Genomic DNA, 14619 nt, shown 5'->3' with positions numbered 1-14619 from the left:
CTACTCTACTCTACTCTCTCTCTCTCTCTCTCTACTCTCTCTCTACTCTCTCTCTCTCTCTCTCTCTCTCTCTCTCTCTCTCTCTCTCTCTCTCTCTCTCTCTCTCTCTCTCTCTCTCTTTATGGGAGGCAGTGTCGCACGCCTTTGTGTTGGAATGAAGTAGGGGAAAAAGAGCTTTGCGGCCCAGAGTTAATCCATGTTACGAATGAGAAGATTAAAGTGGTTAGAGATAGACTCAAAACCGCTCAAAGTAGGCAGAAGAGTTATGCAGATGTCCGTAGGAGAGATCTTGAATTTCAAGAGGGGGATTGGGTGTTCCTGAAATTATCTCCTTGGAAAGGGGTTGTGCTCTTCGGTAAGCGTGGGAAGCTTAATCCGAGGTATATTGGCCCTTATGAGATTATAAAGCGAGTTGGCTCACTTGCTTATCGGCTACTTTTGCCTCCAGAGTTAGCTAGGATACATAATGTGTTTCATGTATCCATGCTTCGCAAGTATATTGCCGATCCTTCTCATGTGCTGCAAGAGCAGCCGATTAGTTTGACGAGAGATTTGTCCTATGAAGAGGATCCGGTTCAGATTCTCGACCGAAAGGAGCAAGTGCTTAGGAACAAGACAATTCCGCTTGTCAAGGTGTTTTGGAGAAGTCATCAAGTAGAAGAAGCTACTTGGGAATCAGAGGAGCAAATGATGCAGCAGTATCCCTATCTCTTCGGATGACAGGTATGCAAATTTCGAGGACGAAATTTTTATAAGGATTGGAGAATTGTCACATCCCGACCCTTATATTTTTACCTTATTTACTAGCTTGATTATAATAAGAATTTTACCGTCTTCGTCATTCAGTTAATAGTTTAATTGGTCCCTAGAGGAGTTTCGGGGACGATTATGTACGGAGGATTATTCGTAGGAGAAAGTTACGACGACGGTAAAAATTGTAAATTTTAGCTAGTAAAAGGTAATTTTTTATTCGGGTATTATTTTTCGGGGTGTTTTATTTTTGGAATTGGGTTGTTATAAGCTTGGACCGGTCTGGGGAGTGAGGCCCAAACCCATTTTCTCTTTTCTTCTCTTTTCTCCTCCCGGTTCTCTCTCTCTCCCGGTTTTCTAGCCGTGCTCCTGCCGCCGTCCGGCCACCATCTGCCCCCTCTCCACCTCAGTTCGGACCCCCATCTCCTCCTCTCCCTCCCCGGCCTAGCCCCCGAGCCTCTAACCCGCCGGAAGAGGAGAAAACCCGCCGGAAACGCCGGGAAGCTTTTCGCCGGAACTCCCTCCTCCGGCCACCAATCCGGGCAAGCTTGGTATGGTTTTGTAGGTCTCCAACCCAGCTGCCTTGCCCTAAAAGGACTCACTCCGGTTTGCTTCGGTAAGGAGAAATTTGAGGTGGAAGCTCTAGGGCGTTTTTGATGTTTTTGTTCGATTGGCATAGCTAGGCTTGGATTTTGGGTTTGTGCTAGTTAGGAAAGTTGTAGAGCATGATGAGAGGAAGATGCTGTTAAAATTTCATAGGAATTGGAGGTCGCCGGATTTGGCCTCCGGCCGCCGCCGGTTTGGGAGATTTTTAGGGTTTTAAATGTGGAATATTAAAGGGATTATATTGAGGTGATTTATGGAATTTTTGGATGAGATTTGGATAGGTTTGTGAATTTCCGAAGTTTGGTATTTTTGGCGGTTAATTAATGTAGAATCCGGCCGTAAGATTTAAGTCGTATTTTTGGGGAGGTTATATTTACGACTGCCGAGGATGATATTTAAGTTCGGATCGTTCCGATTTAAGAATATCGAAGTTAGGCAATGATGAGCGTGTTTATGGCTCTCGGGTAATTTTGCCTATTTTGATTAATTATTGGATTGTTAGTTGGGAAATTAATATTATATTTGGATCAGGACGTGAGGAGGCTCGAGCAGACGAGACCCCAGATCGACATCAGGCTTAGGCCTAATTTATGAGTGGACTTTTGTTTTAAATAATGTGCATGCGAAATAATTTATGTTGTTAGAGAATAACCGAAATTGAGAATTTCGGTGAGTATATATATATATATATCCATATGTGGGTGATTATGAGAATAATATGTATATGAGAGAATGCTAGCTAGCTATACGTGCTTTTCCACCATACTGAGGTAAAATTCTATTATGGTGCGACGTGAGCGTTAGACGCAATCGTCGTAGCCCTATATAAATATAATAATTTATATAGGGGATATGCGCGTATATATATTTATACACCGTCTTTTCCACCATAATGAGGTAAAATGCTATTATGGTGCGACGTGAGCGTTAGACGCAAGCGTCGTAGCCTTGTGTGAATTTTCTATTTGTTTTTGTTGTTTCAAGAAAATTCATACAAGGGATATGACGAGTGTAATACATACATATTTTATTTTAGCCATTTGGTAATACTTGGTAATATCTTTTATTGTGCTTAGTAGTAGCTTTTATTACAGATTATGGCAGCTTTTGTTGCTGACAGTAGTAGTTTTAATTTCTGATGGTAGTAGTTTTTGTTGCTGGCAGTAGTAGTTTTTGTTAGTGACGGTAGTAGCTTTTGTAGTCGGTGGTAGTAGCTTTTGTTGTTGGCTGTAGTAGCTTTTCTAGCTACGGATAGTAGTTTTTGTTGCTGGCGAAAGTAGTTTTTCTTGCTGGCGGTAGTAGCTTTTGTAATCGGTGGTAGTAAAAAGCTAGGGATAGTGGCTTTTGTTGTTGACTGTAGTAACTTTTGTAGTCTGTGGTAGTAGCTTTTCTAGCTAGGGATAGTAGTTTTTATTGGTGGCGGTAGTAGCTTTTGTAACCGTCGGAAACCTCGTCGAAAGTCGGCCGGCGACATCGCCGGAGGTCGGCCGGAGTCCGTCAGAGACCTCGCCGGAGGTCTGCCGGAGACTTTTTCGGGTAAGAGAGTGGTTGTTGACTTTTTTTAATTAGTGGCATTTTTGTAAATATAAGAGAGAAATTCTAATTTTTTGGTTAGATGACGGTCTGTAATTTAGTTGAACTTTAATACCTTTATTTAGGCTTGGGTGGACTTATATGGGTAAAAATGTTTGGGTGGACTTATATAAGATAAAATGTCTTAAAGTGGACTTCTATGTAATTGGCCCTAAAAAAAAGGAGAAATTTTTAAGTTGTACGGGAGGACCACGTGACAGTTTGACGTGGTCCTACATTCCAATTAAATTTAGACATGTAGATTTTTTACAACTAAAATATAAACAAATATTTTCTATTTTTTGTGAAATGACATTTATGGGTATTTAGCAAGTTCAACCTAGGGTCTAGGGTTTAGGGTATAGGGTATAGGGTTTAGGATTTAGGTTTTAGGGTTTAGGGTTTAGGGTTTAGGGTTTAGGGATTAGGGTTTAGTATTTAAAAAACAACATAAAACCCAAAATGATCTTTAATAAAATAGCTTAAATAATTTTTATGAAGAAAATCCACATGTCTAAATTTGATTAGAATGTAGGACCACGTCAGACTGCCACGTGATCTTTCCGTAACACTGAAAAATTTCTCCACTAAAAGAGGAGGGTTTTCAGCAGTACGGGGTCCTGATTGGTTTCAAAATTGGTCATGAAATTCAGCAGGCATAAGATACCCTCAGGTATAGCAGAATTTTCCGGAACCCATTTTGTAAGTGCTTTATCCGGTTGATTTAGACCTACCATAGCGGGCTGTACAATTCTCAATGGTACACAACCAAACACGGTCTTAGTTTCGTAGAAAAGGCCGAGAAGGCGCCAAAACCCAAATCCTGACGAAGTTGACAGCGTAGGGACCTCTGTACAGCTACCGTCCAAAACGTTTCAACCTTTTTCCTCTCATTATAAAAAAGAAATATAAAAAACCCGGTAAAAGAATCTCAGGCCGACACGTCATCAACATGGTTGGGTGGGGGTCTCTGTTCTCTGTTCGGTTTGGTCACTTCGGTGTGGGGTTCAAAGTTCAAACTAGAGAAAGAAGAATCGAAGGGACACACATTGTAATTTCCTTTTTCTTTTCTCTCAGTCTCTCAGTCTCACTCTGATAATTGATTCCAGTTTGGAATCTTACATAAACCAATTTCAGTCCAATCCAACTTTTTTGGTGCAGGGTTTCTCTCTCTCTTATTTCACTGCGGATGCTTCTTCTCTCTGACGGAACGCAACTGTAGAAAGAGCCAGATATTAGAAGAGACTCCATTTTTCTTCTTCTTCTTCTTAATGATTTCTTCACGGGTTGCCCAAATTATTGTTCGTTTCAGCATTATTGGTGGGTACCTATGTTCAGAGTTGTACACAAGAAGAGTCGTGGCTTTGATGAGTTTGCAGGTTCCACAAAGAAATGCACTTGGTGTTGAAGTGGGTTAAAAAAAAACAGACAAGGTTTTGAGGGTAAAAAGGTGTTGGACCACTTGGTGGTATAATTCAGTTGAAACCTCAAGTGGGTTCCATTATATTTCACTTGTATGTCTCAAATCATTGATCTTTATGTGGGTTTGGTGTGCTCCTTCTGGTGAAGATTTATCTGGGTTTTTAGAGCTTAGGGGATCAGTTAGAGTAGTGTGGTTTTAGTAGCATGAATCTGCAATGCAGGGTGTCTGGGTTTAATGGCAGATTATCTGCTAGTTTCAAGTTAAACAAGGCAATGGAGCCCTTGGATGGGCCTAATTGTGTCACATATTCAAGAAGAAAGTTTCTTCTACTTCTTGGGATTTTAGGTTGTATTACAATTGTTTGGTTCTTATTGGGTTCCAATGAGGGAATTATGGGTATTAAAGAGAAGACTCCAGAGATGTGTGGAAAGAAAGCTCCAATCTTGCAGCAGCATTTCAATGTCGGCAAGAACCAGCTTCTGGCTTTAGCTTCCTTGTTCTCCGAATCAGATCAGGTGACGCTAAGCTCTTTGATTCTGCCCTTTTCCTTTTTATCTGTTTCGAAGTTGCTAAGAATTTGTAAACAATAACATAAACTAAAACATGGTAGCTTCCTTCTACTGTTCTTCATGATGTTCCCTTACTTGGCTTCATACCTAGATTGTGATCTTCCAGTTGTATGCACTTTGATGTGGGAGTGAATTGGAATGTCTGGAAGACACAAGACTAATTTGGGAACTTGGCTTCCTCTTCTGGTTTTTGGATTTTCCATAGTTAATTGGGATCATCCATTTGGTATACTTCATTATTAAATTCCTGGTTTCTCTAAAACCTTAAGTTCTTCAGTTTATGTACTTCAGTATGTGCATAAATGCAGGATATAGTCTAGCCAAATCCGTAGATTATGGTAAAGTTATAATACCAAACGATCTTCTATTAGCTTTGGTAAGGGTTGGCAGAAATACCCAATTGGCACCCATCTCATCTTCCCTCCCCCCTTCCTCCCTTCCTTCCTTAGAAGAGGGGATGGGAAAGGTTGACGGTGGCTGATAGGTACCCAACTGGGAATGTTTGCAAAATCCCTAAAAATTTCCTATATGGCATTGTGTTGTGATGCTGCAGTTCTATTCTTCTGGCAATTGTATGAACTAAGTTGTAAATTTTGATCAATTACAATGAGATGGTGTCGCTTTAAGAGATCATATGCTAGAAGCCTCCCGAGACGGACTGGAGCATAGCAATTCATTCCCCTCGATCAATTGCAGATGTATCGAGCGGAATGAATTGCATAGTTACAGTAAAATGTTTATTGAAGCTTTTACATGTTGCCTTTTTCCAGTTTGTCTTACTAGTCTCTGTGTGCATGGCAGATAGCATCCCTTGAATGTACCAAAGAAACAGGACCTGCGATGCTTTTAACTGATGGCATTTCCTGTGCTCTGAAGGCATTGTGTTCAGATGAGAGAGAATTTCAAGAGCATCATAAATGGGTTGCAGAATATGTAGAAGCTGAGGACCAATGCCTGGCGCAAGATGAAAACATCCCCAGAATGCTTGACCTATCATTGCTACAAGAAAATTCATTGGCACAAATTCCGCAGTCTACAGTATCCACTCATAGGATTTGTCAAAAGGTAGAACTTTGACTTGGAACAATTCAGATTCCAAATTTTCTATACATTATATGCATGCTGCTGACTATGTTATGTGAACCATGAACAACCCCTCTTGAATCATTAAAGAAAGAGAACCAAAATAATTAACCAGGTTCAACCAGTCAATCTAGTCTGGTTTTTATACACCAGAGAAAGGCTGAATATCTGTGAAGGGTCAGATAATCAACTAAGGAGGTTCTGCTCCAAATATTATTACTAGGTTAAGGGGAAAAAATGTAGAATACAACAACAATACTGAACAAACAAATGGGAAAAGCAGAATAATGAGTCTTGGAGATCTAAATGGAACCTCATGGACCCTTATGTTCTTTTCATTGTTCTGTCCTACTTGAGTCATAGGTATGATATCTTTCATGGACATGCATCTAATACGCTTTCCACAGTCCAAATTCGTATAGTTACATTTGTAAAAAAAAATAGATGAGGGATTGTTTATCTGAGGATAATCTCCAGTACATTACAAGTCTTTCTAATCTGGAAAGAATATACTAATCTGAGTTCTTTTTTGTTTGTTTTTGCTTGTGCTTTTATTAGGACGCATTGGGATCAGGCGCAAAGGTAGAGTGCGCAAAAGTGGATTCTCATATTGATTGTGGTTTGATGATGGGATGTTCATTGGTTTTTGTTGGGATGAATTTGTGCTACCAATTATGGAGGAACCAGAAGCAGAAGCTGGTTCGTGGGTGTTCCTGCCAGCAGAAAATGGTTCAAGAACAGTCATTCGGTAGTAGGAAGCTGCCAGAGAAACAGCAACAAACCCAAAGTCCTCGAAAGGTCGCATGCACTTGGAGGAAGAAGCTCCTAATCGTATTTGTCGTACTTGGAGCTCTTGTGTCAATTTGGTTATTTTTCTACTTGAATGAAATAGATTTTTTGTGGAGAGAAGAAACACTTGCCAACATGTGTGATGAACGAGCCCGAATGTTGCAAGATCAGTTCAATGTGAGCCTGAATCATGTTCATGCTTTAGCCATTCTTGTCTCCACGTTTCACCATGGGAAGCATCCTTCTGCCATTGATCAGGTATGTGCCCTACCTACCCTAATGTTGCTTTTGGGTTACTGGATTATATTTCTCAAGTCATCAATCATATCAATAGAATAACTCATTTCAGTGGCATCCAGATTGCTTTAATTGTGAATCAAAACCAATGTTTTGATGAATCCATCTTAGAAATATATATTTTAAGACGTGTGTTACTAGTGAGTTATACACTCAGAGTATAGTACTGCAAGTCTTTAAGCACCGCTTCTATCTCTAGGATAGGTAAACAAGTTTTGAGCATCGCAGTAAATAAATGTAAATGCAAAGGGTTTTGTACACACACACACCTACATATATTAAACAGTTGACAATACCGTATTAGTTAATTGGCGCTTTTACTGAATATCATATTGTAGTTCCATGACTTCCATCCCTTTTTTGGTCTATATGTGGTCTATATATAAATAACTTTAAAGGGATGGGGTGGTCATTTGTTCCATTGCCTTTACTCAGCTTATTAGCTGCTGTATAACTGCGATTCAAGGATTTTATACTATAAAGAAGAATTTGGAAGAACGCAAAAAAGCAGTGACTTTACTCCTATGATCTGCTATGTGATTGTGAATGATATATATATTTTTTTTTCAACAGAAAACGTTCGGTGAATACACAGAAAGAACAGCTTTTGAGAGACCACTCACTAGTGGTGTTGCTTATGCTTTAAAAGTTACTCATGCTGAGAGGGAACAATTTGAGAGGGAACATGGATGGACAATAAAGAAAATGGAAACTGAGGACCAGACTCTTGTCCAAGATTTTCTTCCGGAAAGCTTGGATCCTGCTCCTATTCAAGATGAATATGCACCAGTGATATTTTCTCAAGAAACGGTCTCCCATATTGTCTCCATTGACATGATGTCGGGAAAGGTTTGCCTTTTTTCTTTCTTCTTTCTGTCTCTCTCTCCTATTTTCATTTAAAAAAATATTGCCTGCTGTACCCCAGGGCTCTTAACACTTACATCTTCAACTCCTTTGTTCCTGTGTATGTCTTTACTAAATTAAAACCATATTGGAATGTAAAATTAGTACATCTTCGATAGATTAGAATCTGCATGTGTATGTTGTATATAGTTATTGATTCTTTTGCTTTGTCATGGTGATGTGGTTTCAAAAGACACACTTTTGGTTCTTGTGGACCTACTTATTGGTCAGTTCTTTTTTAGTTATAGCCAGCCCCTTTTAATGAGGAGCTGTATCTACCCATAGTCCATGGTGTCATCAAACTTGTGTACAGAATATATTAATAATTGCGTTTACAGTCAGTTTTTCCGAAGCCATATTCTAATTTCCATTAATCATTCACGTATGCTGATGTTAAAAATTGTTGATTAAACAATGTAGGATGACCGTGAGAACATCTTGCGAGCAAGGTCAACAGGAAAGGGAGTACTGACTTCCCCTTTTAAGCTATTGAAATCCAATCACCTGGGTGTTGTTCTCACATTTGCTGTGTATAATATCGACTTGCCTCCAGATGCCACATCAGAAGAACGAATTCAAGCAACTGTGGGGTACATTTGCAACCATGTGTTTTTTTTTTACTCTTTTTTTCTTTCTTTTTTCTTAATAATTGCTATAATGCTTTATAATAGGTATTTAGGTGCATCTTACGATGTTCCATCTCTTGTGGAGAAGCTCCTGCACCAACTTGCAACAAAGCAAACAATTGTTGTGAATGTTTATGATGCAACTAACGCGTCTTCTCTGATCAACATGTATGGAACTGATGTTGTTGATACTGGGCTGTTGCATATTAGCAGCCTTGATTTCGGTGATCCACAACGCAAACATGAAATGCACTGCAGGTTAGATCCGATAGATCTTTAATTTTATAAATCAGCCTCAATAAGTGGATTTTATTTTTTTTATTTTTTTATTTTTTATTTTTCCAATGAAAACAGTTTCATTTGGATTGCAGGTTTAAGCATAAACCTCCTTTTCCGTGGACGGCAGTAAGTGCATCAGTAGCATTTCTTGTCATTACATTTCTACTTGGTCATATATTTTATGCGGCCATAAGCCAAATAGCAAAGGTAGAGGCAGACTTTTGTGAGATGATGGAACTCAAAGTTCGCGCAGAAGCTGCAGATGTGGCCAAATCTCAGGTACAAGTTGTCTTTTTTTTCTTTTTCGGTTAGCTATAAAAATTTCTCCTTCAACCTATAGTTATTTGTCAATTAGAAGACATTTCTGTCTGTTCATGTTGCCTGACTTCTCTCTCTACTGCAGTTCCTTGCAACTGTTTCCCATGAAATCCGGACACCAATGAATGGTGTTTTAGGTAAGGGAGAAAATTCTTTGTGAAACAGTTACTATTTTGCAAAACTTACAAGTTTACATATTTTGATGGTTCTCCTATCAAAATCCAGGTATGCTGCAAATGCTGATGGACACAAATCTTGATGCAAATCAACAAGATTATGCTGAGACTGCTCTTGCTAGTGGAAGAGATCTTATCTCGCTTATAAATGAGGTTCTTGATCAGGCCAAGATAGAATCAGGACGGCTGGAACTTGAAACTGTACCTTTTGATCTACGATCGGTGCTTGATAATGTGCTATCACTTTTCTCAGGAAAAACGAATGAAAAAGGGGTTGAGGTAAAAAGAAAAAAAGGAAAAAAATCAAAGTATAGCATTCTTATTTGATTCTTTCTGTGGTATTTATATCAGTTCTTACAAAATTATGGTTTTTGGTTTTGTTTTGTGTGAGAAAAGTTGGCTGTTTATGTCTCCAATATGGTTCCAGAAGTTGTCATTGGAGATCCAGGACGCCTTAGGCAGATAATTACTAACTTGGTTGGGAATTCTATTAAGGTTAGATATGTTTCCTGATGTTTGTTTGGAGATAACTCTTCCCTTCTCTTTGTTCATTTCTACATTTCAGAAAAGTTAATATGTTTTAATTGCTGTGCTAATTGTTTGTTTGTTTGAACTGAAGTTCACCCATGATAAAGGACATATATTTGTCTCGGTGCATCTGGCAAATGAAGTGAGGGGTCCACCTGATTTTATGGATGAAGTTCTAAGACAAGGCTTGAATTTAGTTGGAGACCTCTCAAACAAAACTTATAATACATTGAGTGGCTTTCCTGTGGTTGATAGAAGGAAAAGCTGGGAATGTTTCAAAACTTTAAGCAGCACAACAGTGGAGGAACCTGATATGATAAAATTACTCGTAACAGTTGAGGATACTGGTGTAGGTATTCCATTAGAAGCACAAAGTCGCATCTTCACACCTTTTATGCAGGCTGATAGTTCCACTTCTAGAACTTATGGTGGAACTGGAATTGGATTGAGCATTAGCAAACGTCTGGTAGATCTCATGTGTGGGGAGATAGGGTTTGTGAGTGTTCCTGGCGTTGGCAGTACCTTTTCATTTACTGGGTCATTTGAGAGAGGAAAAACAAGTTCTCTAGATACGAAGTGGGCCCAGTATAAACCAGCTGTGTCAGAATTTCGAGGAATGAGAGCACTGGTAATAGATAAGAGAATCACCCGAACTGAAGTCACGAGATATCATATGCAGAGATTGAGGATAACTGCAGATATTGCATCCAGTCTAGAATCAGCATGTTCTTATCTGTCTAGTACGAGCAAGACAAGGTGAGTTTTACCTTTTCAATTATGGGTTTATTCGTAGAGGAATTTTCATATACTTCAACAAGAAAACAAATGAAAGAAATTCATATCCTGAAACAAATCATTGCATGTAGAAGTTTTTAACATTCTTCTGTAGCATTTTATTATGATAAACATGACACATTTTCTTATGTGATGGACTTAGAAAATTTTGATTAAAAAGAAAATTAATCATCGAGCTCCTTGAAACTGTTGCAAGTTTCCTTGCTTTCTCTTGACTTTAAAACAGAGGAGCCGAGAAGAAATGATGGACAAACTTATTGCTACTAACTAATATTTCTTGGCTTTTCCCCCAAAAAGCGAAACTGCTGTTAATTATATTGGTAGAAAAGCAAAGAAAAAGTGGTCTAATATCTCATTTTTCTTCTCAAGGCACATCCATCATAAAAGAAAGAGAACCAATATTTTCTTTTTGAAAGTTTGATAAAGAATAGGGTATTTAAATATATAATTTGAGTTCTGTGAAGCTTCTACGAGCAACTATTCAGCATCTGTTTGATATTACTAATGCACTGTTAACTTTCCTGCATGCAGCCTGTCCACATGTTTGGCCATGGTTCTTATTGACAAAGATGTTTGGGATAAAGAAACTGGTCTTACATTCCATCAGTCAGTTAAAGAGCATAGGCAAAATTGCAGCGTGGGGTCTCCCCTGAACTTTCCGAAGATATTTCTCTTGGCTACCTCCATTAGTGCTACTGAACGTAATGAACTAAAATCTTCTGGTTTTGTAGATAATGTATTGATGAAGCCTCTTCGGTTAAGTGTCTTAATTGCCTGCTTCCAAGAGGCCCTTGTAAGCGATAAAAAGAGGCTTGTGAACATAGAAAAACCAACTCTTGGAAAGTTACTACGAGGCAGGAAGATTTTGGTAGTGGATGACAATGCAGTCAACAGAAGAGTGGCAGAAGGTGCTTTAAAGAAATATGGAGCAATTGTCACCTGTGTCGATAGTGGAAAGACTGCTTTAGACATGCTTAAGCCACCTCACAACTTTGACGCTTGCTTTATGGATCTCCAAATGCCAGAAATGGACGGGTAATCAATCTGCTTGGTATCTGTTCTCTAATTTGTGTTTATATTTGAATACAAAAGAATAAAAGGTTACATCCTACATACTTAAGGATACCAAGGAAAGGTTTACGACCGTTGTTTTATAGAACACCTGATTGCTGCCTCAGTTGGATTCATCGAGGCCAAATGTCAGATTGTGAATGACTTGGCAGCACAATTTATTGTATACTGGTTGATTTGCTTGTATACTGGTTGATTTGCTTACTGCTTAGGCATTTCTTATATGTTGGTTCTTCAAGTTTAGCAAGTGTAGAGGTCTTTTTTTTCTTTTTCTTTTTTTTTGAAAATCGGAGGTCTGAAATTTTACGTATATACTATCTTGTTCATTTTCATATAAAGGAAAGATCAGGGAGAACTTTAGGTGTTGTGCGTATGATAGCAAATTTCTCCCATTCTATATTCCTCCTTTTAGAGTACTGATTGCACTTTTAATACTGTCTTTATTATACAGGTTCGAAACAACTCGTCGAATCCGATGTATGGAGGATGAAGTAAAGGAGAAAATTGCATCTGGGGAAGCACCAATCAAGATGTTTGGCAATGTGGAAGATTGGCACACACCAATATTAGCCATGACGGCTGATGTGGTTCAGGCTTCAATTGAAGAGTGCAAGAAGCGTGGGATGGATGAATACGTGTCAAAGCCATTTGAAGAAGAACAATTATATGCAGCAGTAACAAAATTCTTTGAGTCTGGTTAATAGAGAGGACTATGAAATGTGGTTTTACCAGCAGTCTAGCCCATTGATCTGTATATAATTGATGATCACGTACAAGAGCAACTAGGTAGAAGATTAAGTTGGGTCCGTCACTTCTAATATAATAGGCCTGAGAGTGAGACCTCATATGAGGTGAAGCAAGGGTGCTTCTTCTCTAGTCACCCATATAGGTATATGTACTTATGTAGGTAGATCGTGGATGACTTCCACAGTTCCATGTCTTGAATCAATTAGTTCATGGGAAAGCTGATTGAAGCAACACCATTGACATTAACATCAAAATTTGAGGCAAATCATCCCATTGATAATGCAGGATGTCATAATTGAAATCCTAAGCTCTTGAAGTAATATTTATCTCACAAAAGAAATAAAGAGATGAATGCAAGTTTACAATCTTTCTAAAACGTTGTGTAACTGTATGAGTGTGTGACAAACGACAAATGTAGAATGCATAATACTCCAGAGTATTGATACTATGGAACTTAGCGGTGTCAAATTAAGCGCATCACCGACTTCAGTTTACTTCTTTATTCGTCTTTGCGGCCGCCAAATTTTGCTAGTCTGACATCCTATTCATTAATACATAGCTATAGTAGCACAGCACACAGAGACCAAGCCAACCCCCAGACTTCCAAAGAGGATGGAAGTCTAGCAGTTGCGATCCACTAGCTACATAATAAATGTCTACCGCATATTCGAACCCACTACATCTTTGTGTGTTCTAGCAGCTAGATGTAGTAGAAACCAGTCAAAGCTCAGCCGCAAATGTTTGTGCGCAGCTAGGTAACCAGAATTGGTACGTCGAATTTGGGAATGCCAAATTGCCAAGTAGCTAGCTATGGTTTTCCGGCCACTTGTTTGCTCTTCTTCTTCCAAGTTCAATGCATGCATGGATTGAGGTGAAAAGGAGTAGAGGGACAACCAATTAAACCAATACCAAATTCAAACCCACAGGTTTCTCTCCTCGCCTACCTATAGCTAGCTTATTATCATTTACCTGGAACACCCGCATGTACTATGTTCTTGGTATTTGGAAGCCCTCCACCCTTGAAAAACCACGGATACTAACTTGTTCAAGATAAGAAACGTCACTCCAAAGTCCAAATGAAGTCAAAACAACTAAAATGAGTTGGAACGTATTATAATTGTTGGAAATAAAGAAAATATAAAGAGAAGACACAGAGAGAATAATTAAGAGGAGGTAGAAGTGTTATCATTCATTCTTATTAACCTCCTTATATAGAGGTAAAGTTTACATCATAGTACATAATTAATGAGTAATTACGTGGATAATCACATAGATTATAATATTGATAACAATAATAATACTTTTAGTCTTTTTATTTATTTCTTATAATGAATTTCTTACATCATATTAATAGAGAAATCATTCATCGATCCTGGATCACCACTGGTCAAGCTGACATGATGGTCCCAGCCAATAAACACGTGATTTATTGCTGAAGTGATAGGATTTTGTCTGACGTGTAACGGCTTCGTTTTCTCCCGTTTAGGGTTTTCATTCAAAGAAATTTAGGATCATGATATTGTTCTGGTGAATAGACGTGAGTTTAGGTTAAGCGGTGAACAATCTTTGACGCTTCAGTTCTTAAACGACAAGTAACGAAGCCGTCAAACGTCAGACATAATCTTAATACTGAGTAGTTATTCCATGTACCTGAAACACCACGTGACTCTACCGTAGGGTGTTTCTAACTGATAATTTCCCCTTGTTACTTTAGCAGGTAGACACGTGTCACGCGCTGGTTGATCTGGAGCATCATGTCACATTGACCTGTGGGGACCGATGAATAATTCCTCTATAATTTCTTCCTTCCCTCCCTATTGGGTTTACAATTATTTGACCTCCTTGACCTCCTGCTCTTTCTGTCCCTGTTGGCTTCAGTTCTGCACCACCAACACAGCAATTGAGCAGCTAGGGCAGTGAAATTTACACTCCCAAATTTACGATGAATAAGATAAAGATCGAGAAGATAGAGAGCCTGCCGGCGAGGCAGGTGACGTTTTCGAAGAGGAGAAAAGGGCTGTTCAAGAAAGCCGGAGAGTTATCAGTTCTTTGCGACGCTAAGGTTGCTGTCATTGTCTTCTCTTCTA

At 38.9% G+C, this 14619-nt stretch overlaps 3 protein-coding genes across 3 annotated transcripts in view; 2 read left to right on the top strand and 1 right to left on the bottom strand.

Moving 5' to 3' along the window:
- The window catches only part of LOC101297704 (calcium-binding protein KIC-like), a 12546-nt gene extending 2847 nt beyond the window's left edge, over positions 1–9699 (top strand). The window contains exons 2-3 of the mRNA XM_004293587.1: positions 911–916; positions 9679–9699. The gene's annotated coding sequence lies outside the window, so the exon portion shown is untranslated. The remainder of the gene's footprint in view (positions 1–910; positions 917–9678) is intronic.
- LOC101310880 overlaps positions 1–14619 on the bottom strand; it is a 1534871-nt gene that overhangs the window by 48409 nt on the left and 1471843 nt on the right. The gene's annotated exons all lie outside the window — the stretch shown is intronic.
- Positions 4073–12850, top strand: LOC101305046 (histidine kinase 2-like). The gene is made up of 13 exons (XM_004293447.1): positions 4073–4866; positions 5722–5985; positions 6562–7050; positions 7663–7938; positions 8413–8582; positions 8664–8876; positions 8990–9176; positions 9301–9352; positions 9441–9670; positions 9788–9886; positions 10011–10654; positions 11246–11749; positions 12237–12850. The coding sequence occupies exons 1-13, from the start codon at positions 4555–4557 to the stop codon at positions 12484–12486; spliced, it is 3690 nt and encodes a 1229-aa protein (XP_004293495.1). The 5' UTR covers positions 4073–4554; the 3' UTR covers positions 12487–12850.

The sequence above is a fragment of the Fragaria vesca genome, linkage group LG3 (genome assembly GCF_000184155.1).
Source record: "Fragaria vesca subsp. vesca linkage group LG3, FraVesHawaii_1.0, whole genome shotgun sequence".
NCBI classification, from domain to species: domain Eukaryota; kingdom Viridiplantae; phylum Streptophyta; class Magnoliopsida; order Rosales; family Rosaceae; genus Fragaria; species Fragaria vesca.
This window is presented reverse-complemented; position numbering and strand designations above follow the sequence as displayed.